This window comes from Gadus morhua, chromosome 9 (genome assembly GCF_902167405.1).
Source record: "Gadus morhua chromosome 9, gadMor3.0, whole genome shotgun sequence".
Lineage (NCBI taxonomy): Eukaryota > Metazoa > Chordata > Actinopteri > Gadiformes > Gadidae > Gadus > Gadus morhua.
This window is the reverse complement of record NC_044056.1, coordinates 13,058,066-13,083,906: the sequence shown is the minus strand read 5'-3', so window position 1 is coordinate 13,083,906 and position 25,841 is coordinate 13,058,066. Positions and strand designations below refer to the sequence as shown.

Sequence of the window (25,841 nt, the reverse complement as noted above, 5' to 3'; positions counted from 1 at the left end):
CCCCTCCTTGAACTGTATCCTCTTGTTTTAATACCTGGAATCGTTTTAAATTATTTATTTATTTATCCTCCACTATGGAGGTACTAATACTATTTATTTATTAGGCTTAGGCAAGGATTTTTATTTTTATTTTCTGCAGGGCTGATGGTGTATGTTTGCGAGTGTGTGCGTGTTTTTCTTTTGTTTATTGTATGTACTGTTGGGTATGGACACACCCTGCTGCTCCTCCACATCTGAAGTTCCTAACGGAAAAATAAAGTAATTTGAATTTGAATTGAACAGAGAGTGAGACAGAGACAGAGAGAGAGAGAGAGAGAGAGAGAGAGAGAGAGAGAGAGAGAGAGAGAGAGAGAGAGAGACTCCCGTGTGATTGGCACTTAGAGACCGAGGAAACCAGCTCAACCAAATCATGAACTTTAATTCCCAGATCAGTGAATTATAATACAGACAAACATTTGGCAGTGACTTCAATTGAACACAATCCGCAGCAAATACAAATTCTGTTAAGAAAATAATGAAGGCGACCTGTGATAATTAGGCAGCAATTTTAAAAAAGGTCTAAAACACCTTAATGAGCCTCAACTCTGGGGGAGTGGAGCCGATCACTCTTAAGTCAGAACGCTGAATTCACTTAAGAATGTTATCTGAAATCCACTTTCGGCTACACCTGCAGATTTTAGGATTAGAAATAAGATTCAGGCTTTAGTTTGCTTGTTTCTTAATGAGTTTCCTCGTTAAGAGACAGTGTGACAGTGACAGGTCACATTAAATCCAACCTCCAACCTACATCATCCACTAAAAATGCAAAACTCTTTCATTAAATAACTAAAAACCAAGAGCAGCTGGGACCCCAACTAACTCACTAACTAACTCACTAACAACTACCTACAGCAGCTACTGCAGTCAGATCTAAACACTGACCTGCTCCAGCATGTGCTCTAGGCCCGGTCTGGACCACGCGGTCAGGACCCAGTAGGGTCTGGACCCAGTAGGATCTGGACCCAGCGGAGGGGGTCTGGACCCAGTGGTCTGGACCCAGCAGAGGGGGTCAGGACCCAGTAGGGTCTGGACCCAGCAGAGGGGGTCCATCCCTTTTAATGTTGCTACTGGAAAAGTGCATGAGGAGCCTCCAGCAGTCTGGAGGCAACATGGGAGGGAGGGGGAGGGAGAGAGGGAGGGAGGGAGGGGGGAGGGAGTGGGAGGAGAGACTGGTCCGGGCCCAAGGGGCCAGTCAGGGCGCTGACGGGGTTGATGTCATCGTCAGTGTACAGGGGTCATGGGGGTCATGGGGTTCACGTGGGTCATGGGGGTCATGGCTCACGCTTGGGGGTGACGTAGAACCCTGGCACACGGAGTCTTCAGTCCGGAGTCCGGCAGTGGCTGGACCAGCAGATGGACCAGGGGCGATGGAGGTGGTGGGGAGGGAGTCGGAGTTGGTGGGGGTTGGGGAGGTTGAGGTGGTGATGGGGGAGGAGGTGGAAGTGGCGGTTGGGTAGGTGGTGGTGGGGGAGGTGGAGGTGGTGGTGCTGGCAGTGGTGGGGGAGGTGGAGGTGGTGGTGGGGGAGGTGGTGGTGGTGGTGGTGGTGGTGGGGGCGGTGGTGCTTGGGGAGGGCGAGGTGGTGCTTGGGGAGGTGGAGGTGGTGGTGGTGGTGGGGGTGGTAGTGGTGGGGGAGGTGGAGGTGGTGATGGGGGAGGTGGAGGTGGTTGTGGGGGAGGTGGAGGTGGTGGTGGTGGGGGTGGTAGTTGTGGAGGTGGTGATGGGGGAGGTGGAGGTGGTGATGGGGGAGGGGGTGCTGGGGGAGTTGGAGGTTGGGGTGGGGGTGTGAGCGGGGCTGGGGGTGGAGATTGGGTTGGAGCTGGAGGAGGGGGTGGAAGTATGGGTGGTGGAGGTGGAGGCGGGGGAGGTGGGGTTGGGGGTGGTATCGGAGGTCCCACGGAGACGGGGCGGTTGGGTGTGAGAGTCTGAGGAGGGGGGCTGGAGGGGGGCGGGGGGGTCCACGGGGCCACGTCTCTCATCTCCCCCCAGGGGTGGAGGTATGGGGTCTGCCTGGGTCCCGGGCGGGTCCTGGGGGTCCGGCCCTTGCGGCCCGGGGGGGTCCAGGGTCACGGAGCGACCCAGGGGCCGTGTTCTCGCCCTGGACTCTGAGGGTCCGAGCGGATCTCCGCCCCCCACCGTCTCCCTCCTGGTCAGCCGGCGGCCCCCCTGAGGGCCCCCCTGAGGGCCCTGTGGAGCACAGCAACACTTCAGGAACCAAGCATAGCTAACACTAGCCACATAGCACAAGGTGGTAGAATGGCAGTGAGTGTTAGCGCAGCACTGGCTGGTAGAATGGCATTGTGTGTTAGCACAGAGATGAGTTTTATTGTCATGGTCTAAGTTAGCTTAGCGGAGGTTTTGAGCTTAGCGGTGTCAGAATAACGGTGGGTGTTAGCATGCGTTAGCTGTGATGGTGGCACCTTGCTGCGGCCCAGAGAATCTCTTCTTACCGCCTCCACCCTGAAGGAAATAAAGAAACCTTCAGCCTCCACCCGAAAGCAGTTTACACCACCAGGGGGAGACACCACCAGGGGGAAACACTTTACACCACCATGGGAAACACATTACAGCCCCAGGGGAAACTCTTTACACCACCACGGGGAAACTCTTTACACCACCACGGGGAAACACTTTACACTACCAGGGGAGGAAAATCTTTACGCCAGCAGGGGAAACACTTTACACCAAAAGGGGAAACACTTTACACCACCAGGGGGGGGAAAACTTTACACAACCAGGGGGGGAAACACTTTACACAACCAGGGGGCAACACTTTACACTACCAGGGGGCAACACTTTACACTACCAGGGGGGGGGAACTTTACACCAGCAGGGGGCAACACTTTACACTACCAGGGGGGGGGACCTTACACCAGCAGGGGGCAACACTTTACACTACCAGGGGGGGGGAACTTTACACCAGCAGGGGGGAAACACTTTACACCACCAGGGGGCGACATTTTACACCACCAGGGGGAGAAACCCTTCAACACCACTTAACACACTTTACACCACCACGGGGGGGGGGGGGACTTTACACCAGCAGGGGGCAATACTTTACACCACTGGGGGGGAAACACTTTACACCAAGGAAAACACGTTACACCCCAAGGGTGCAACACTTTACACCGCCGGGGGAAACACTTTACACCACCAGGGGGAAACACTTTACATCCCAAGGGGGAAACACTTTACACCCCGAGGGGTGTGTAAAGGGTTATGGTTTAAAAACAGACCTGCAGACTTCCTGTTGGCGCCGTCGGCCATCTTGTTTCAGCCGTTGGACAAAGGAGTGAGCTAAGAGTGAACAAAGTTATTACTAAGGAGTGAACTGAGAGTTGAATTGTGTCACTTTAATATCTATCTGAACTATCAAACATACAGTATAAGGTGTCGACCGCTCCTTACCCAGAATGCCTCTGGGAACAGAGAGAAGTTTGATTGGCTCTTCATCTGCCGAGAGTCCGGACGCTTTCTGAAGAACGCGAACGATCTCAGTGTTCTGAAAAAGAGGATACTACTCACTAAAAATACTATATACTACTAAAGTTTAACTAAACACTACATATACTACTATATACACTAGTATACACCACATATATTACTATATACACTACTACATATACTACTATACACTACATATACTACTATACACAAGTAAACACCTCATATACTACTATACACTACTAAACACGACATATACTCCGAAATAAACACCTATGTATACTACTAAATACACTACTATATATACTACATATACTGCCATATATACTAGGGCTGCTCGATTATGGAAAAAATCATAATCACTATTATTTTGGTCAATATTGAAATCACGATTATCCAAACGATTATTTTTGAGATTCAAAACATGATGTATTTATTCAGCATGTCTCTCCCCAAAACACTTTGTAACTGAGAACTTTCGCCTTAAAAAAATACACAAAATGGTCAAAAAATATGTTAAAAAGGAAAAAGAAACTACGTTTCGTCTTTATTTTTTACATGAAAAAGTAGTTAGGTTACTGTATTATTGCGTTACTTACTTTGTTACGTGTTACACACAACACTGTCTACCATCACATGGCAATGTCAAAATCCATACCGTAGAGCAAATTCACACCGGTATACTTTCTAAACCTTTTGTACCGTACTCCCCTACTACATGTTCTACTATCTATACACTACTATACATACGTCACAGGTCAGAGTTCACAGGTTCGATGCCCACCTTGCCTCCCAGCTGGAGGGCGGAGTCTAGCGGGGTCTTGTGCTGGCGATTTCTCAGGTGGGCTGAGGCCCCGCCCCCCAGCAGCAGCTCCACCAATCCCAGGTGACCTCCGCGCACTGCCTCATGCAGCGCTGAACTGCCCTCAGCGTTCTCCACATTCACCCACGCCCCGCTCTGGGGAGGGAGACACTAGGTTACTACAGAGACAGAGACTTAGTTACTACAGCTAAAGAGAGAGAGAGAGAGAGAGAGAGAGAGAGAGAGAGAGAGAGAGAGAGAGAGAGAGAGAGAGAGAGAGAGAGAGAGAGAGAGAGAGAGAGAGAGAGAGAGAGAGAGAGAGAGAGAGAGAGAGAGAGAGAGAGAGAGAGAGAGAGAGAGAGAGAGAGAGAGAGAGAGAGAGAGAGAGAGAGAGAGAGAGAGAGAGAGAGACTACCACCTCGAGCAGGATCTGGGCGATGTCCAGGTGTCCTCTCATGCAGGTGTTGATCAGAGGAGTGTTGCCATAGTGATCTTTCTTATTCAGCTTAGCCCCGCCCTCTAGCAACAGACGCACAACCTGACAACACACACACACCTGATCATTAGAGTGCTGATGGTCTCCAGTTCAAACCACTGGACACACACAGACTCTTCTAGTTCTAGTTAGTAGAGTCTCCTCTAGTTCTAGTTAGTTGAGACTCCTCTAGTTCTAGTCCTAGTTCGTAGCAGGTACCTGTGTGTGTTGGTTCTGGCAGGCCAGGTGAAGGGGCGTGGCCAGCTGGGTGGTGCGTGCATTAAGCTCCGCCCCGTGGCGGGCCAGGAGGCGGACCAGGGTGGCGTGGCCGTGCAGAGAGGCCACATGGAGCGGGGAGAAGCCGTCGGCGTTGGCGCTGTTCACCCACACACCGCCGCACTGCATGCTGGGAGCCTGGCACACACGATGTGGTTAAGATTACACTTATGTAGTCTCGTTGTACGTTGAATAGTGATGTGTAAGTTGTGTAGGGTGTGTAGGTTGTGTGGTGATGTGTAGGTTGTGTAGTGATGTGTAGGTTGTGTAGTTTGTGTAGTGAATTGATGTGTGGTGATGTGTAGGTTGTGTACTGATGTGTAGGTTGTGTAGGCTGTGTGGTGATGTGTAGGTTGTGTAGGTTGTGTGGGGATGTGTAGGTTGTGTAGGTTGTGTGGTGATGTTTAGGTTTTGTGGTGATGTGTAGGTTGTGTAGTGATGTGTGATGATGTGTAGGTGGTGTACTGATGTGTAGGTTGTGTAGGTTGTGTGGTGATGTGTAGGTTGTGTACTGATGTGTAGGTTGTGTGGTGATGTGTAGGTTGTGTACTGATGTGTAGGTTGCGTAGGTTGCGTAGGGATGGGGTGTGTAGTGAGTGTGTAGCAGCAGGAGTGTACCTTGTGTGTGTTGGGGGTGCAGGCTGGACATTGGCACAACGGGTGGCAGAGGGGGGGGCTTGGAGGGGGCTGGCCCCGCCCTTGATCTTCCTCCTCCCACTCCAACAGGTAGCGCACCTACACAAACACAGGCATTCATATTATACCGCTACCTGACAGACAGACCGACATGAAGACAGACATGCAGACAGACAGACGTCTCACCATCTCCAGATCACCATCAGCCACAGCACGCAACAGCTTCTCCACCTGTCAATCAGACAAACACTTCCTGTCAATCACACAGAGTCACATGAGGAGAATGCTATCAGAAAAGGGGAGGACCTTGTGTGTTGGGCGGGGCTTACCTCTCGGTGACGGACAGGGTGAGGGTCTGGTCTGGGGTCAGAGGTTAGAGAGAGGACGCTACCGCTAGCACTACGGCTACCGCTAGCACTACGGCTACCGCTAGCACTACGGCTACCGCTCGCACTACGGCTACCGCTGCTGTCTGGAGTACGAGTCCAGCTGCCTGGGGACTGAACAAGCAACATACACAGATATGTACTGAAGCTCATGATATGTACCAGTATATACATATACACATCATTCACCATAAAGACATGTATATTTATACACATCACGTACCATAAAGACATGTATTTATCCGTACACATATAATCATGCATCATGTACTATAAAGACATGTATTTATACACATGTATCATGTACCATGAAGACATTTATTTGTAAACATATAATACTGTATCATGTACTATAAAGACATGTATTTGTACACAAATAATCATGTATCATGTACTATATAGCATCAATACAGATAAGGTGCGTCAGGTGACTCACATTTCGCCCCCGCAGTCCAGACAGTGTTTGGGGCGACTCCAGCAGAGCTACAACCTACACACACACACACACACACACACACACACACACACACACACACACACACACACACACACACACACACACACACACACACACACACACACACAGAGACACACACACACAAAGATTCAAATACATACACCCCATGCACACACATTGACAAACACACATACACCAAGACACACACACTACACACACAAACAGAGACACACGCACACACACACATACAACGCACAAACCAACACATGCACACACACACACGCGCTGTTTGACCACCAGCACACACCAACACACATGGTTGGACCAACTGAACCACCTCTCCTCAGTGAGTGAGGCTGTGTCACGTGATACTGTGTCATGTGATGCTGTGTCATGTGATGCTGTGAGGCTGTGTCAGGTGATGCTGTGTCATGTGATGCTGTGTGTCACGTGATGCTGTGTCATGTGATGCTGTGTCATGTGATGCTGTGTCATGTGATGCTGGGTCATGTGATGCTGGGTCATGTGATGCTGTGTCATGTGATGCTGTGAGGCTGTGTCACGTGATGCTGAGTGTCACGTGATGCTGTGTGTCATGTGATGCTGGGTCATGTGACCTTGGTGTTGAGGGCGAGGCTGAGGGCGGTCTCCCTCCTGTGGTTGAGCAGGCTGGGCCGCGCCCCGTTCTCCATCAGCACCCCGACCACGCCCTGGTAGCCCCAGCGGGCGGCCAGGTGCAGCGCCGTGTCGCCGCGCCCGTTGGCCACGTCCAGGCGGACCGCCCGCACCTCGAAGTACACCAGCGCCTTCACACACTGACACACACCCCTGGTCACTATGGTTATCTGGAGCCACGTGCACACATCATCATGTATCATGTACCATAAAGACATGTATTTGTGATCTTATGATCATGTATCATGACCATAAAGACATGTATTTGTACACTCATGATCATGTATCATAAAGACATGTATTTATTTTGGACACATATAATCATGCTTCATGTACTATGAAGACGTGCGTGTGTGTGCGACCGTGTGTGTGTGTGTTTGTGCCCTACGTCCTCGTGGCCGTGCGTGCACGCCAGGTGCAGAGGGGTGTTCCCACAGTCGTCCTGCGCCTCAGTGTTGGCCTTGTAGTGGAGGAGGAGGAGCTAGAGAGAGAGACGCACACCTCATTACACACTAATACACACCGCCAGGTCACACCGCCACTAACACACTGGAGAGAGACACACACACACCTCACTACACACTAACACACACCTCCAGTACACACCGCCACTAACAAACTGGAGAGAGAGACACACACCTCACCACACACTAACACACACCTCCACTAACACAGATCTCACTACACAGTGACACAAACCCCCAGTACACACCTCACTTACACACTGGAGAGAGACACATACCTCACTAAACACACCTCTAGTAGAGAGACACACACCAAAACACACAAACCCACCACTAACACACACCTCATTAACACATTTCCACTACAAACCTCACTGCACACCTCCACTAGATCTCAAAGTTCTTCAGTACTTATTATACTAATATCATAATATATATGTCATATATAATGTCCTTATTATATATTTATAACCGTATATATTTATTTAGACCAGTGATGAAAAGTTTGACATTAAAGAACAAAGACAGCAGTGAGTCTAGTGTTGACAAACTGTACAGAGTGGTGGATAAGCTGAGAGAGGAGTGAGACAAGTTAACCTCTGGAAGAAGAGTGAGACAAGTTAACAAAAGGGAAAAGGGGGCTGGCTGTAGTCTTTTCGCTCGGTTCTCCGTCTCAACAGAAGGGCTAAAATGGAACTAAAAGACTACAATCAGCCCCCCTTTCCGTAATGAGCCAAATACCCGAGACAGGACCAATAGTCAAATTTTCGGTGTAAACCACTCTATTTCGTCCTAGACAGACCAGAAAGGAGGCTCAATGTTCAAAATACCGGAATTGTCCTTTAATAATGTTGGTGTTCATAATAACGTCAAAGTTAACAAAATATTAGTTAATTGGCCAATATTAATTGGCCAATAATTCTACGGCAGTACTACACTGATATTATATATATCTTTTAATACATTTATATATTATTAATTATTTTGTTGCTAGGCTAGTTGTGTTGCTGTCTTAATAAATAAGACATCTTCTAACCATTCATTAGCTTGGAATGATTATATTTTTATTCTCTCTGATGTTGTGAATCACATTAGAGAGACACCTTCACATGCGCTCTCTCTCTCTCTCTCTCTCTCTCTCTCTCTCTCTCTCTCTCTCTCTCTCTCTCTCTCTCTCTCTCTCTCTCTCTCTCTCTCTCTCTCTCTCTCTCTCTCTCTCTCTCTCGGAGGCGTGGTCTGACCGTGACCCCCTGATGACCCCGGCGGCAGGCCAGGTGGAGGGGGGTGTGGCCATGGAGCTCTGTGGCGTTGACCTCTGACCCACAGAGGACCAGGAAGTCGATCAGCTTTGCTTGACCTGACACAAGCACACAAAAATGAACAAACACACACATTAACACACAAATGAACACACACACACTAACCACGGCTCATGGAGGACAGGAAGTGACTCACCGCACAGGGCGGCCATGTGGAGGGGGGTGTGGCCTTGCTCGCCCCTGGAGCGAGAGGTCACTACAGACGGGTCGCTCACACGCCTACAATAAGATACACGCACAATATATATACATGAGAGAGAGAGAGAGAGAGAGAGAGAGAGAGAGAGAGAGAGAGAGAGAGAGAGAGAGAGAGACAGAGACAGAGACAGAGAGAGAGAGAGAGAGAGATTACCCGGAGAGCTGGAGGTCACAGAGGTGACAGGAGCAGAGAGGATGACACGTCCTCAGATCTTCATCACTACGGAGAATCCTCCGCACATCCTCTTCCTCACCCCGCGCGATGTGCTATACACACACACACACACACACACACACACACACACACACACACACACACACACACACACACACACACACACACACACACACACACACCACTCCATTGTGTTGGGGTCTCAGTGTGGGGGTCTCAGTGAGGGGGCCAGTGTGGGGGTCAGTGTGGGGGTCAACGAGGGGGTCAGTGAGGGGGTCAGTGGGTGTCAACGAGGGGGTCAGTGGGGGACAGTGGGGGTCAGTGAGGGGGTCAGTGAGGGGGTCAGTGGGGGTCAATTAGGGGGTCAGTGAGGGGGTCAGTGGGGGTCAGTGAGGGGGTCAGTGGGGGTCAGTGGGGGGGTCAGTGAGGGTCAATGTGGGGGTGAGTGGGGGTCAGTGGGGGGGGGTCAGTGGGGGTCAGTGTGGGGGTGAGTGGGGGTCAGTGGGGGGGTCAGTGGGGGGGTCAGTGGGGATCAGTGAGGGGGTCAGTTGGGGTCAGTGTGGGGGTCAGTGAGGGGGGTCAGTGTGGGGGTGAGTGGGGGGGGTCAGTGTGGGGGTGAGTGGGGGGTCAGTGAGGGTCAGTGTGGGGGTCACCTGCAGCAGGCGGTCCACGGGGGTCTGGGTGCTGAACAGGACGCAGTCTGGCTGCCCAGGAACCTGTGGACACAACGAGACCGGCTGGAACCAGTTCAGTCCTGAACTCACAGCTTCAACACATCGGGTTGAGTCAGTGAGTGAGTGAGGGAGTGAGTGAGTGAGTGAGTGAGTGAGTGAGTGAGTGAGTGAGTGAGTGAGTGAGTGAGTGAGTGAGTGAGTGAGTGAGTGAGTGAGTGAGTGAGTGAGTGAGTGAGTGAGTGAGTGAGTGAGTGAGTGAGTTGGTGAGGCTCCTACCCGCGCTGCGTGGTTGAGTCTCCCCAGGCTGATGAACTCCACGGCCGCCATGAAGGTGCTGAGGCAAAAGCTGAGCTCCTCCCCCCCACACACACACACACTGAAGCTCTTGATGTAGCTCAGGTTAGACACCCTACGGAGCGCACACACGCGTGCACACACACATACACACACAAAGTCACACACACAGTCGCACAAACCAATATTCAAGCTATTACATTGAACCTCTTCCAGCTCAGTCACAATCTTGAACTAAAACGGGGGTCAGGGTTATTATGAGGGTTCAGAGGTCAGAGGTCAGGGCCTACCAGTTAGGGATGTCTGTCTTGAGGAGGAGGAAGAGGATGGTCGAGAGCAGCTGGTCAGTGTCTACCGCCTCCATGTTGACTGTAGGAGAGACTTAACATCACCAACTATAACTAACTATACATGACCACACTATAACTATACATGACCATACTATATCTCACTATACATGAAAATACTATAACTAACTATACATGACCACACTATAACTATACATGACCATACTATATCTCACTATACATGACAATACTATAACTAACTATACATGACCACACTATAACTATACATTGACCACACCATAACTGTACATGACCATACTATAACTATACAGGACCATAGTATAACTATACACGACCATACTATAACTATACATGACTATATTATAGCTAACTATACATGATCACCCTATATCTAACTATACATGACCATACTATAACTATACATGACCTTACTACAATTAACTATACATGACCATACTATAAATTTACATGACCATACTATAACTAAGAGACTTTACATTCAATACTGCCTCATCACTAAAAGTACTGCCTCATCACTACAAGTACTGCCTCATCACCACAAGTACTGCCTCATCACTACAAGTACTCCCTCATTACTACAAGTACTGCCTCATTACTACAAGTACTGCCTCATCATTATAAGTACTGCCACTGATAACCAGTCAGTCCTACAGTAGAACCTCTGTCCTCTCCACTGATATCCAGGCCTACAGTAGACCCTCTGTCCTCACCACTGATAACAAGTCAGACCTACAGTAGAACCTCTGTCCTCTCCACTGATAACCAGGCCTACAGTAGAACCTCTGCCCTCTCCACTAATAACCAGGCTTACAGTAGACCCTCTGTCCTCTCCACTAATAACCAGGGGCCGTATTCACAAAGGATTTTAGGGCTAAAAGTAGGTCCTAACTGGCGAATTTAGGAGTAACTCCTAAAAATAATGGGCGTGTCACTCTTAAATTTAGGACTCCTAACTTTTTTCACTAAGAGCAATTCACAAAGTATTTTAGGACTAAAAGTAGCACCTAAGTCTAGGAGAGCTTAAAAGTCCTCAAGAGGACTCCTAACTCAGTAAGACCTATTCACAAAGAATCGTAAATGCCTGCGAGACGAAATGTTAGGGTATTAAACTTGTTGTGGAGTTAATCGCAATGCAATAACATCCCCGACTAACAGGAATAATCCGATTAGTCCCGAAATAAAATGTTTGGCCACACTACGTTATTTAGCAACAGGTGAAATGCAACTTTTCAATGCCGACGATTTAAAAATATCGCAACCATCAGTCAGCCGTGCCATAAACTTTCCTTTGGACATTCAACAATTACACAGGATCAAAGCCAACTTCATGGCAATTGCAGGTATGCCCGGTGTGGTCGGTGCTATTGACGGAACGCACATAAAAATAATTGCGCCATCAAAAGACGAGGACGTGTTCGTCAATAGGAAGAAAGTGCATTCCATCAACACGCAGGTTGTTTTTGATATAAATTTTAACATAGCCTACTGGATGTTGTTGCAAAGTGGCCTGGATCTTCAGCTACCCATGATTAGCGCATTTTAATGGAGAGCGGTCTGAGGCAGCTTTTTGAGATGTACCAGTTGGGTGTCACTTGCTGGGAGACAGTGACTATCAATGCAAGACGTGGCTCTAGACACCCTACCTCAATCCACAACCGGGAGCGCAGTTAAAGTATAACATGTAAGTGATCACGCATATTACGCTTAGTCCTACGTGTAAAACACATCGTATTGGCTCTTTGACGCCTTTTATTTGTCGAATCCATATTTATTATTGTTTACTGATTTCTTCCATATATGCTAGAGCACACAAACATACACGAAATGTTGTGGAGAGAGGAATTGGGCAGATGAAACGTCGGTTCATGTCCTCCACGGCGAAATACGCCTCACCCCAGAGAGGGCAAGCACAGTCATTACTGTATGTGCCATTCTACACAACCTCTGCAAGCGGAGGAACATTCCACAGCCAGACGATGATGATGATGGCGATCAACATGACAATGAATTTGGCCGTGTGGAACCGAGTGGACTGGCATTTAGGGATCACTTTGAAAACACATTTTAGGTAAACACCTTGGCACAAATCAGTCTACACTTGTGTAGTTCATAACATTTCTTTTCTTTTAAATTGTACGTATTTTTATTGTTATGCTTTCTCTCTCTCTCTTGAACGTGCAGGCTACAACGTCATTATCGTCGTCTGCACAAAATTGTCATCATGCGTGTATTCTGCTAACTGCACTACAACTACTTAATAGGGATTCATTTCTAGCCTAGGCTATTTCCTTGTTTTTCGGTGATTGGTTGTTCAGACGAGCCCACTGAATCACCGAAAAACAAGGAAATAGCCTAGGCTAGAAATGAATGCTTCGAACTGCCTGCTTCTAAACTCGTGCACGAGAATTGACGTAATCCATAGCAACGGCGCGTCACTCTTAGTTCACTCTTTGTGATTTATCCTTAGTAAGAGTAGGTCTCAGCGGCTTTGTGAATAACTTTTAAGAAAAAACTCCTACGTAAAATGTTTTATCGCGAGTTAGGAGCACTCCTAGCGGTAAGATAAAATGCTTTGTGAATACGGCCCCAGGCCTACAGTAGAACCTCTGTCCTCTCCACTAATAACCAGGCGTACAGTAGAACCTCTGTCCTCTCCACTGATCACCAGTCAGACCTGACTAATTCCTGTTTGTGCGTGTGCGTGTGCGTGTGTGTGTGTGTGTGTGTGTGTACCTGTGTGGTTGGGGGTGTGCAGCACGGTCATGATGACTCCTTGAAGACAGAGCAGTTTGAGAAGGGGCGAGGTGGACAAGTTCAGCTGGCTCAGCTGTCTCTTGGCTCGACTCAGGTCGGTGCTGTGAACAAACACAACCACTACCATAAACACAACCACTAGCATAAACACAACCACTACCATAAACACAACCACTAGCATAAACACAACCACTAGCATAAACACAACCACTAGCATATACACAACCACTAGCAAAAAAATGATGCAAATATGTGTTCAATGGAAATGCAGAGAAACATGAAGACATCGGGATAACAAAATAAGTGCTGTAACTTTGGCACATATAAACACTATACATTTAACCCGAAATGGGAGGAGTGGGGGGTCACTGGCAGCAGACGGTCGGAAACCATTGGTCGAGTGAGCTTCCCTCTGGGTGACCTCTGTGAACTGACCTCTTGGTGACCTCTAGTGAGCTTACCTCTGGGTGACCTCTAGTGAACTGACATCTGGGTGGGCTCTAGTGAGCTGACCTCTCGGTGACCTCTAGTGAGCTTACCTCTGGGTGATCTCTGTGAACTGACCTCTTGGTGACCTCTAGTGAGCTGACCTCTCGGTGACCTCTAGTGAGCTTACCTCTGGGTGATCTCTGTGAACTGACCTCTTGGTGACCTCTAGTGAGCTTACCTCTGGGTGACCTCTAGTGAACTGACATCTGGGTGAGCTCTAGTGAACTGACATCTGGGTGAGCTCTAGTGAGCTCTAGTGAACTGACCTGAGCTCAGTTTTCATCCCCACGTCGGCCGGCTGAAGGTCCTGTAGGGCCCTGGTGGTCTTGTTGAACGTTGCATCCTGCGCACACAGCACACACACACTATGAGACACCATTTGTAAGTAACCATTCACTCAGATACTCAATCAATCTGAATGAGAGATATATATATATATATATACACACACACACACGCACACACACACACACACACACACACACACACACACACACGATAACTAGGGACACATTGGATAATACACTACCTGGCTGGCCTCAAGACTCCCCATGAACTTAAAGAGCAGCTCATGGATACCATGATGGAGGTGGATCTAGAGAGAGGACAGGGGACACATTATACCATGATGGAGGTGGATCTAGAGAGAGGACAGGGGACACATTATACCATGATGGAGGTGGATCTAGAGAGGATAGGGGACACATTATACCATGATGGAGGTGGATCTAGAGAGAGGACAGGGGACACATTATACCATGATGGAGGTGGATCTAGAGAGGATAGGGGACACATTATACCATGATGGAGGTGGATCTAGAGAGAGGACAGGGGACACATTATACCATGATGGAGGTGGATCTAGAGAGAGGACAGGGGACACATTATACCATGATGGAGGTGGATCTAGAGAGGATAGGGGACACATTATACCATGATGGAGGTGGATCTAGAGAGAGGACAGGGGACACATTATACCATGATGGAGGTGGATCTAGAGAGAGGACAGGGGACACATTATACCATGATGGAGGTGGATCTAGAGAGAGGACAGGGGACACATTATACCATGATGGAGGTGGATCTAGAGAGGACAGGGGACACATTATACCATGATGGAGGTGGATCTAGAGAGAGGACAGGGGACACATTATACCATGATGGAGGTAAATCTAGAGAGAGGACAGGGGACACATTCAGTGGACGGACAGGAAGAGACATTGGACACAAGGATGTTCAACAGACAAACCTCCAGCGCCTGCTTGATGAGCCTCATCTGGGCCTCCTGCCGGGACAGGAGCTTCTAGAAGACAGGAGAGGAAGATTACGAGGAGACTAACGAGGAGGAGGGGGACTAACGAGGAGGGGAGGAGACTAACGAGGAGGGGAGGAGACTAATGAGGAGGGGACTAACGAGGAGGGGAGGAGACCAAGGAGGAGGGGAGGGGACTAAGGAGGAGGGGAGGAGACTAACGAGGAGGTTACTAACGAGGCGGGGAGGAGACTCACAGGGAGGGGAGGAGACTAACGAGGAGGGGAGGAGACTAAAGAGGAGGGAGGGGACTAAGGGATGACTGACGACTCACCAGGCGAGGGTCCCTCAACAGACACTGGAGACATTTGTTGTAAAGAGCGTTCACTGCATCCTAGGAAGGAGGAAGGGAACCCTTAATGCTACGATACTAAACTAGGCTTAGACCATGTGATATTATAGCTAGCGTTGTTATCATCTCGCACACACACATCTTTGGAACACATACTTTGTCCAAGTGATAGTGAGTCTTAACATGTGGTGTTAGTTAGTCCTGTTCTAGTGATAGTGAGTCCAACCAGGTGGTGGTGTTAGTTAGTCCTGGTGATAGTGAGTCCTACCAGGTGGTGGTATTAGTTAGTCCTGGTGAAAGTGAGTCCTACAGGTGGTGGTCTGGGGTTAGTTAGTCCTGGGGTCCTGCGACCCTAATGTGGAAACTCTCTTTGTTGTTAAGTCCTTTTTATTTGACTAGAGAATTCGGGTGTATTTTACTCTTGGTTTTATACGTGCCTCCCAGCGGCAAAATGTCACTGGCAACTGGAACAATATCGGACTGTGTTCATGAATTAGAACTCAATTACCCCGACGCACCGGAAATAGTGCTCGGGATTTGAATCAGTGATGTCTGGAGACTATGCTAGCTGGATTTGAACAGTATATTAAAAAAACAAAAAACAGAAAAGACAATATCTTGGACCAACGCTTTGTAAACCTCAAAGGCGCTTATGCATCCAAGTGTAAGCCATACATATTGAATTCGGATCACAATGTTGTGCACATGATTCCAGTGTACAAGACTAAACTTAAGAGAAGTAAACCCAAAAAGAGGACATGGACAAATGAACATAAAGAACAACTGAAACCTTTTTTTGAACTGACAGACTGGGACACTTTTCAGGAGGGTTCACTTAATGAAACAACTACAGTTACAAATGATTATATTGACTTTTGTCTTCAATTAGTTGTCCCCACCACGGAGATTAAAATATTCACAACAATAAATCATATGTAACTAAGGACATCAAATGTAATAAACACAAGGAAAGTGGCGTTCAAAAAGAAAGATTCTGGAGGGCTTAGACAGACAGAAAAATAACTGAAAATAAGATTAAGGGAAGCAAAACTGGCACACAGACAGCATCTAGAAGATGCTTAGAGAACTAATAACTCAAAAAAGGTGAAATCAATGAAATCAATGACAGGAATTTCATCATTTCATCTAAATCCATAGTAACAGATAATGAAGATGCTTCTGCCAACAAACTTAAAACTTTCTTTGCTAGATTTGAATCTCTAGATAATCCTGTCAAGTCCAAAGAAATTCTAATAACTGTTGTACCGGCTGCCTCTGACAGAATTGTCATCACTGTGGAAGATGTTAGGAATATATTACAGTGTACAACCACAAAGAAATCTGCAGGGCCGGATGAAACGCTTTTCTGTTGAGGAACTATGCAACCCATCTGTCTCCAGTGAGGCAACACATTTCAAGCTTCTGTTGACACACACAATGTCCCGCTGTCATGGAAAACTTCACATGTTAAACCTTTGCCCAAGATTCCATGTTCAAAGGAGTATAAGGATAATTATGAAAACTCTAGAAAGAATTCTGCTCCAACATTTCATCTGTACCACAGACAATAATCTCGACTCATATCAATTTGCCTATGAACAGGGCTGTGGCACGGAAGCTGTTACCTCTTTAGTTCATATTATTTCGAAACATTTAGACAAACCCAAGACCTATGCAAGAGCACTTTTTTTTTGATTTATCATCAGCCCTCAATACCCTTCAAGCAGACATTCTGGTAGCAAAAATGGTCCAGCAGGTCCTGAATCCATACCTAATACATTGGTAAGCTTAATTTCTCACCAACAGAGTACATTTTGTAAAGGTAAACAGACCCCTTTCATCTGCCATTACAACCAATGTTGGGGGCCCCCAGGGTTGTATGAATTTAGCTATGCTTTTTACGTTCTACAAAGATGATTGTCGTAGAGACACAGCAAAACAATTTATAATTGCTCACCAACACCAAGAAAACCGAGGAGATTGTATTTGGCATTCCGTTTCTCTTGTGATCCATGAAGAAAAAAATCAAGCAGTTGTCCTCATTTAGATACTGTACTTGGGGGTAACCATAGACCATCAGCTTCATGGAAAGACCACATTGACAAAATTTGCAATAAAACTAAACAAAGAATCTGGTTACTCCGCCGACTCAGATCTTTCAGAGCAAGTCAACCAATTCTTTATTATTTTTTTAGCCGTTATGATGAGATTTTTTCAGTACTGTAACACCACATGGCACAAGACTGTCTGCTTCTTAAAAATCAAAAATGCTCCACCAATTGAAAACCTGCTCAAAGATAATAGGTCAACCCCTCTAGAAACTTTATGAATCAGCCTACCAAAAAAACACACTGAGGTTGGCTAACAACATTTCCTCCAACCCTAACCACGTCCTAAACACAGAGTATAATCCACTACCATCTAACCGGAGATAGGGTTAGATAGGGTTCCAACATTCAAAAAGGTTAGACTGAAGCACTCTTTTGCTCAACAGTCAATCCTAGAACTGAACCAGGCACTAAATCCCAGACCGGTAGCCCGCTGATGGGCCTTTTATGTTGTCGTCTGTTGCTGTAATATCATGATCAATTTATGTATTTTATTTTAATTGCGGGTCCTGTCTTGATGTCCTGTTTTTGATGTCCGGCCCTGATGTCTTGTCTGTGATGTTTGTAAATAGAGCTGCTTAGGATGCAAGACAAATTTAAGAATTTTTCTGACGATAAAGTATTATCGTATCGTATCGTAGTTAGTCCTGGTGATAGTGAGTCCTACCAGGGGGTGGTCTGGTGTTAGTTAGTCCTGGTGATAGTGAGTCCTACCAGGTGGTGGTCTGGTGTTAGTTAGTCCTGGTGATAGTGAGTCCTACCAGGGGGTGGTCTGGTGTTAGTTAGTCCTGGTGATAGTGAGTCCTACCAGGAGGTGGTCTGGTGTTAGTTAGTCCTGGTGATAGTGAGTCCTACCAGGGGGTGGTCTGGTGTTAGTTAGTCCTGGTGATAGTGAGTACTACCAGGAGGTGGTCTGGTGTTAGTTAGTCCTGGTGATAGTGAGTCCTACCAGGGGGTGGTCTGGTGTTAGTTAGTCCTGGTGATAGTGAGTACTACCAGGAGGTGGTCTGGTGTTAGTTAGTCCTGGTGATAGTGAGTCCTACCAGGGGGTGGTCTGGTGTTAGTTAGTCCTGGTGATAGTGAGTACTACCAGGAGGTGGTCTGGTGTTAGTTAGTCCTGGTGACAGTGAGTCCTACCAGGTGGTGCTGTAGACCCCTCCCCTCCTGGTCCTTGAAGCCCAGACTGAAGGCTGCGATGAGGCGGTCTAGTTTGAGGGTTGGGGGTCCCAGGAAGTTACGGGCGTCCTCGGGGGTCCGGAGGCTGTAGGGGGTCCGGTCCGGCCCTGGGTCCCGCCCCGGGTCCGGGTCTTGCTGGGGGTCCAGCGGTCCGGCCAGACACAGCAGGCTGAAGCTCTGCTCGCGGTCGTTGTAGAACGTCTCCTCAAACAAGATGGCCACCGACACAGCGGGTTCGATCCCCAAGACAACACGCTGGTCACAGATACACACGTCCTACACAACAAAAAAACACACACACACACACACACACACACACACACACACACACACACACACACACACACACACACACACACACACACACACACACACACAGTAGAGCAGGGGGTTTGGTCAGCAGACACACGGTTAGGGTCAGGGTTAGTTAGTAAGGGTTAGTGTTAGTTAGTTAGGGTAAGGTTCAGGGTTAGCTGGTTTGTGTAAGGGTCAGTAAGTTAGGGTTGGGGTCAGGGTTAGTTAGTAAGGTGAGGGTCAGGGTTAGTTAGTTAGGGTTAGGGTGAGGGTTAGTTAGTTAGGGTCAGGGTTAGTTAGGGTCTGGGTTGGTTAGTTAGTTAGGGTAATAAGTCAGGGTTAGTCTGGGTTATTTAGTGAGCTAGTCAGGGTTTGATTGTTAGGGTTAGTTAGTAAGGGTCAGGGTTAGTTAGTTAGGGTTAGTTAGCTAGTAAGGGTCAGGGTTAGTTAGTTAGGTAAGGTCAGTCAAGGTTAGGGTTAGTGAGTCATTGTTAGTAAGTTAGCGTTAGTTAGGGTTAGGGTCGAGACAGCAGACCTACGCTTCCATCGGCGGTCTTGAAGCCATCCTCCACAGGAAGTAGAACGTAGCGGTCAAACCGTGGGGCCGCGTCCGTGCTGAGCGACACGCTGCCGGAACACGGAACCAGAACCTACAGGACAGGAAGTAGAACCCATCAACAGGAAGTAGAACCCATCAATAGGAGTTAGAACCCATAAAACCACTGGAGGTAGAAACAGTCATAGAGATTAGTTAGGGTTAGGGACTAGTTAGGGTTAGTTGTTAGGGTAAGGGAGTAGTTAGGGTTAGGAACTAGTTAGATTTAGGGACTAATTAGGGTGAGGGTTAGTTGTTAGGGTTAGGACTAGTTAGGGTTAGGGACTAATTAGGGTTAGGGTTAGTTCTAAGGGTTAGGGACTAGTTAGGGTTAGGGACTAGTTAAGGTTGGAATCCAAATGGATCACATCCGAAAGCTGATATTATACATCATATCGGTATCATATGAAGGTCTGAGAGCTGGGATATGGAGTGAAGGCGCATGAGGTTGGACTGCACTCTTCATATTTGTTCTTGTTAAGTGTGTGTGTGTGTGTGTGTGTTTGTCCTGCCCCCAACTGTGGCTTTACTGAAGCTTAAACTGCTGCCTCCAAATCCTCCAAAACTTTGTGATCTTCATCTTTCATGATCAGAGTGTTGTGATAATGTGTTGTGTGAAAATGTGTAACATGATAATGTGTTGCATGATAATGTGTTTTGTGATAATGTATTAAGTGATAATGTATTATCTGATGTGTGATAATGTGTTGTTTGATTATGTGCGATAATGTGTTGTATGACAATGTGTTGTGAGATAATGTATTGTGTGATAATGTGCTGTGAGATAATGTATTGCGTGATAATGTGTTGTGTGATAAAATGCGATAATGTGTTGTATGATAATGTGTTGTGTAATAATGTGTTGTGTAATAATGTGTTGTGTAATAATGTGTTGTGTGATAATATGTTGTGATAATGTGGTGTGTGATAATGTCTGTGTGATAATGTCTGTGATAATGCTTGTATGATAATGTGTTGTGTGAGAATGTCTGTGTGATAATGCGTGTGTGATAATGTGTTGTGTGATCATGTGTTTAATTATAATGTGTCGTGTGATAATGAGTTGTGTGATAATGTGTTTAATGATAATGTGTTGTGGGATAATGTGTGTGTGATAATGTGTTGTGTGATAATGTGTTGTGTGATAATGTGTTCAATGATAATGTGTTGTGTGATAATGTGTTGTGTGATAATGTGTTCAATGATAATGTGTTGTGTGATAATGTGTTGTGTGATAATGTGTTGTGTGATAATGTGTTTGAGTTGTGTGATAATGTGTTTAATGATAATGAGTTGTGTGATAATGTGTGTAATGATAATGTGTTGTGTGATAATGTGTTTAATGATAATGTGTTGTGTGATAATGGGTTGTGTGATAATGTGTTCAATGATAATGAGTTGTGTGATAATGTGTTGTGTGATAATGTGTTGTGTGATAATGTGTTCAATGATAATGAGTTGTGTGATAATGTGTTGTGTGATAATGTGTTTAATGATAATGTGTTGTGTGATAATGTGTTGTGTGATAATGTGTTCAATGATAATGAGTTGTGTGATAATGTGTTGTGTGATAATGTGTTTAATGATAATGTGTTGTGTGATAATGTGTTGTGTGATAATGTGTTTAATGATAATGTGTTGTGTGATAATGTGTTTAATGATAATGTGTTGTGTGATGATGGGTTGTGTGATAATTAGAGCTGTCAAGCGATTAAAATATTTAATCGTGATTAATCGCATTAATGTCATAGTTAACTCTAATTAATCGCGATTAATCACAAATTCTTTTTCTATGCTAAATATCCCTTAATTTTTTTGTCCCATAATTCTTCTCATTTTAATTCTCTTATCAACATGGTGAAGTGCATCGGCTTGCCTTGTGCAAATGATTTTTTATTGATAACAACATTGGCATATACACTGATCAAAACAGGACAAAAAAAGAGCCTATAGTTCAATTAAACGACTGCTTTGAACAAATGTCATTTGAACATAGCAGTCAGGCTACTGCTTCTTTGTTTTGAGGCAAAGAAAAAAAAAAAAAAAAAAAAAAAATTTTATAAAATAATTGCGTTAATCGCGCGATAAAAAAATTAACGCCGTTAAATTTGGTTTGCGTTAACGCCGTTAATAACGCGTTTAACTGACAGCTCTAGTGATAATGTGTGCAATGATAATGAGTTGTGTGATAATGTGTTGTGTGATAATGTGTTTAATGATAATGTGTTGCATGATAATGTGTTGTGTGATAATGTGTTTAATGATAATGTGTTGTGTGATAATGTGTTGTGTGATAATGTGTTCAATGATAATGTGTTGTGTGATAATGTGTTTAATGATAATGTGTTGTGTGATAATGTGTTGTGTGATAATGTGTTCAATGATAATGTGTTGTGTGATAATGTGTTTAATGATAATGTGTTGTGTGATAATGTGTTGTGTGATAATGAGTTGTGTGATAATGTGTTTAATGATAATGTGTTGTGTGATAATGTGTTGTGTGATAATGAGTTGTGTGATAATGTGTTTAATGATAATGTGTTGTGTGATAATGTGTTGTGTGATAATGAGTTGTGTGATAATGTGTTGTGTGATAATGTGTTGTGTGATAATGTGTTGTGTGATAATGAGTTGTGTGATAATGTGTTCAATGATAATGTGTTTAATGATAATGTGTTTAATGATAATGTGTTTAATGATAATGAGTTGTGTGATAATGTGTTTAATGATAATGTGTTTAATGATAATGAGTTGTGTGATAATGAGTTGTGTGATAATGAGCGACTCACCACCCCGTTGACCTGGGCGACGCGGCTGCAGAGGTCCGGCCGGCTCCGCTCCAGCTCCCGGTAGAAGGGGTTCCTCAGGAGGTCCTCGTCGTAGCCCGCCATGGGACAGCTGTCTGGGGGTCAGAGGGTCAAAGGTCACCGTCTGGGGGCCAGGGGGTCAAAGGTCACATTGAACCTCTGCCCACCTTCTGGCGGTCAGAGGGTCGAAGGTCACAAACGCTCTGGTCTGGTTCAAAGATCCTGCTGACTTAGTCTGCCCTAGTTAAGTGAGTCTACCCGAGTTACTGTATGTGAGTCTACCCTAGTTAAGTGAGTCTACCATAGTTAGTGAGTCTACCCTAGTTAAGTGAGTCTACCCTAGTTAAGTGAGTCTACCCGAGTTACTGTATGTGAGTCTACCCTAGTTAAGTGAGTCTACCATAGTTAGTGAGTCTACCCTAGTTAAGTGAGTCTACCCTAGTTAAGTGAGTCTACCTTAGTTAGTGAGTCTACCCTAGTTAAGTGAGTCTACCCTAGTTAAGTGAGTCTACCCTAGTTACTGTTTGTGTGTCTAACCTAGTTAGTTAGTCTACCCTAGTTAAGTTAGTCTACCGTAGTTAAGAGAGTCTACCCTAGTTAAGCAAGTCTACCCTAGTTAAGCAAGTCTACACTATTTAAGTTAGTCTACCCTAGTTAAGTTAGTCTACCCTAGCGAGTCTAGCGGTACCCCAGTCCTGGTCTGTCCTCTACTCTCAGAGGGCTGAAGACACTCGCCTCATGACCTCCTCCCACCTCCTTCTCATCATGGAACTAATCTGATAATTTGAACTGGAAATCATAAGATGTCTTCAGATCTTTCTAGTGATGTGATTGGTCCTACAGTTCAGGATCACACACACATGCATAAGCACACACACACACACACACACACACACACACACACACACACACACACACACACACACACACACACACACACACACACACACACACACACACACACACACACACACAAGAGAGGCATGCTGGGGATTCTCAAGAACTGAGGTCATGTGATCGTTCAGCTGAGGCCCGAAAACGATCCTAGGACCCCCGGCGCAGACCCATGTGACCCCCAACTTCCATACTATAGCAGCACACACACACACACACACACACACACACACACACACACACACACACACACACACACACACACACACACACACTATCAATATCCAGCATTAACAAGTCAATATCAATATCCAAGGTAACAATGTTGGTAACTATACTGGTAGATATACTGGTAACTATATAGGTATATACTCGGTCTGGCTCGGCAGGTGTTCCCAGATCAAACAACACACCTGATCAGAAGCGGATATCGAGTCCACGTTGGCGGTTAGTAGTGGGTCCTCCGCGTCAGATCGGGTCAGCGGTATCGAGTCCCGGTTAGACCGACCCGTTAGTAGCCGTTCGTACCGGGTCAGCAGATATCAAGTCCACGTTAGACTGTTGGTACCGGGTCCTCCGGGTCCTACGGCCTCAGAGCGGGTCAGCCCCGTTGGTACCGGGTCCTCCCGTTAGTACCGGGTCCTCGCGTTGGTACCGGGTCCACCCGTTAGTACCGGGTCCACCGGGTCCTCCGGGTCCTCTGGGCTCGGGTCCTCAGAGCTCCACAACAACACGGAGGAGGAGAACCGCTTCCTGGAAGGGGCGGGTACCGGTTAACGGGGCGGGTCTGGCAACCCACGGCGGAGGTTGCCAGACTTCAAAGTGAAGACACGTAAACAAAACGATGGAGACAAACAAAAGAACACCTCCCCAGCCCAGACACACACACACCCTAACGTTTAATTACAAATAACTCAATTAATGATGAAACGCAGTGCCTTGATTAATCAGAATATTTTCTTCATCTCTAGCGGTGGTTTATTATGATTACGTGATATCAAACAGAACCAGTGTTGAGTTAGTAATAGTAATTAGTAATAGCGGAGAATGTATATAAAAAGAGAGAACGTCTATAGTAATTAATTCTTCCCATGGACCCTCCTAGCCAGCAGGACCGAGTTTACGACAAAAACACAATTTACAGCAGCTCAGCTGCAATGTCGTCATGGGAACGAGTGGGTCGAGCTCGTAAGTCACGCCCCTTCCGCTAGACCTCCATCCTTTAATAGGTCTATGCCTCATCCGGACCTAGGAAAATTAGAATGGAAGTCAATGTAAAGTAATTTATATTTACTGGTCCAAGTCATTAAATGCCTTGGATTACACATATGGTTTGTGTGGGTCTAAATAATAATTGTTTATGTTGAGAGTTTGACAGTATGATTCTTAGGCTAACAGCTCTGGTTGAAAAAAACTCCCAATTGAAATGCATTGGTATGAATGTCGTTCTCTGTTGCGCTTAACAGTCCCTCCAGAAAAATGTGGCGGTTTTTTTGCGATTGTTGCGGCCAAAAATCCTTGATTATGTGGCACATTTTCTTAAAAAATGCGATGAAATATGCAATTTTATGCAATGAAATTGTGGGAACGTGCAAAAAATGGCTGCTCTTGTGTGAAGTAAACGCAATTTTTTTCAAATTTCTTCTAAGATATATGTGACTTTTTTGCAACGAAAATGCGGGGATTATGAAATCATGCAAGCCCAGGATATTTTGCGCGGAAATCGGCAATTTATGCGGTTAAAGTACGGCATATTTGAGAAAAATGTGGTCCCCGCATGAATATGCAGACTTTGGTTGAATCTCAATAGCTATATATAAATATTTTGTGATAGTTATGTTAATATATATATAATATGCATGAATGCCTGTATAATATTAAATCCAATTGACAATGAATAAAGAAATAAAGAAGGTGTGGTAAATGTCAAAGTGCGATTTGAGAAACATAGTATCAAATGTTGTGAGTTAAGTGCTGTGTAATAAAGTTCAGTTAAACAAAGCACATTTAATACATTGTTTAGTAAAACAACATTTATTAAAGTTCAGTTACATAGAGTTCTGTTAAATGAAGATTTATGACACAGAGTTAAATAAAGTTCTGTTCGGTATCAAGTACATTACAGTTGAATAAAGTTCAGTTGAGAGAAGCTGAGTTAATTAAGTTCTGTCGTGAGATTCACAGTCCAGTTGAGTGGTTAAACCCATCCTACTCTTTACTAAACACAAGACATCACCAAAACCAACTGATCGGCAGCCACACATCCATATCTTACATATCGTACACACTTTCCATGGATATATATACCTTGTGTATACGCTTTTTTATGTTCAATACATGTGTAAGATAGGGTTCCATGCAGAAGTATAACACACACACACACACACACACACACCCACACACACACACACACACACACACACACACACACACGCACGCACGCACGCACGCACACGCACACACACAGACACACACACAT

General features: G+C 45.9%; 1 protein-coding gene across 1 annotated transcript; it reads right to left on the bottom strand.

Annotated features, from left to right (window-relative positions):
* Nucleotides 1-1,801: 1,801 nt before the first annotated feature.
* ankrd27 (ankyrin repeat domain 27 (VPS9 domain)) lies at nt 1,802-24,141 on the bottom strand (the record flags this gene model as incomplete). Its single annotated transcript, XM_030367286.1, has 28 exons — nt 23,776-24,141; nt 22,451-22,563; nt 19,606-19,716; nt 18,734-19,048; nt 15,471-15,530; nt 15,134-15,187; nt 14,414-14,479; nt 14,151-14,227; nt 13,375-13,496; nt 10,603-10,681; nt 10,295-10,427; nt 9,998-10,060; nt 9,324-9,436; nt 9,108-9,190; nt 8,894-9,009; nt 7,577-7,669; nt 7,131-7,328; nt 6,493-6,546; nt 6,000-6,170; nt 5,857-5,901; nt 5,653-5,769; nt 4,978-5,172; nt 4,702-4,821; nt 4,266-4,439; nt 3,446-3,539; nt 3,274-3,334; nt 2,458-2,497; nt 1,802-2,224 (listed from the first exon to the last, which is right to left on the bottom strand). Coding segments are annotated over exons 2-28 (3,279 nt in total), but the record flags the coding sequence as incomplete, so codon positions are not given.
* Nucleotides 24,142-25,841: the final 1,700 nt, after the last annotated feature.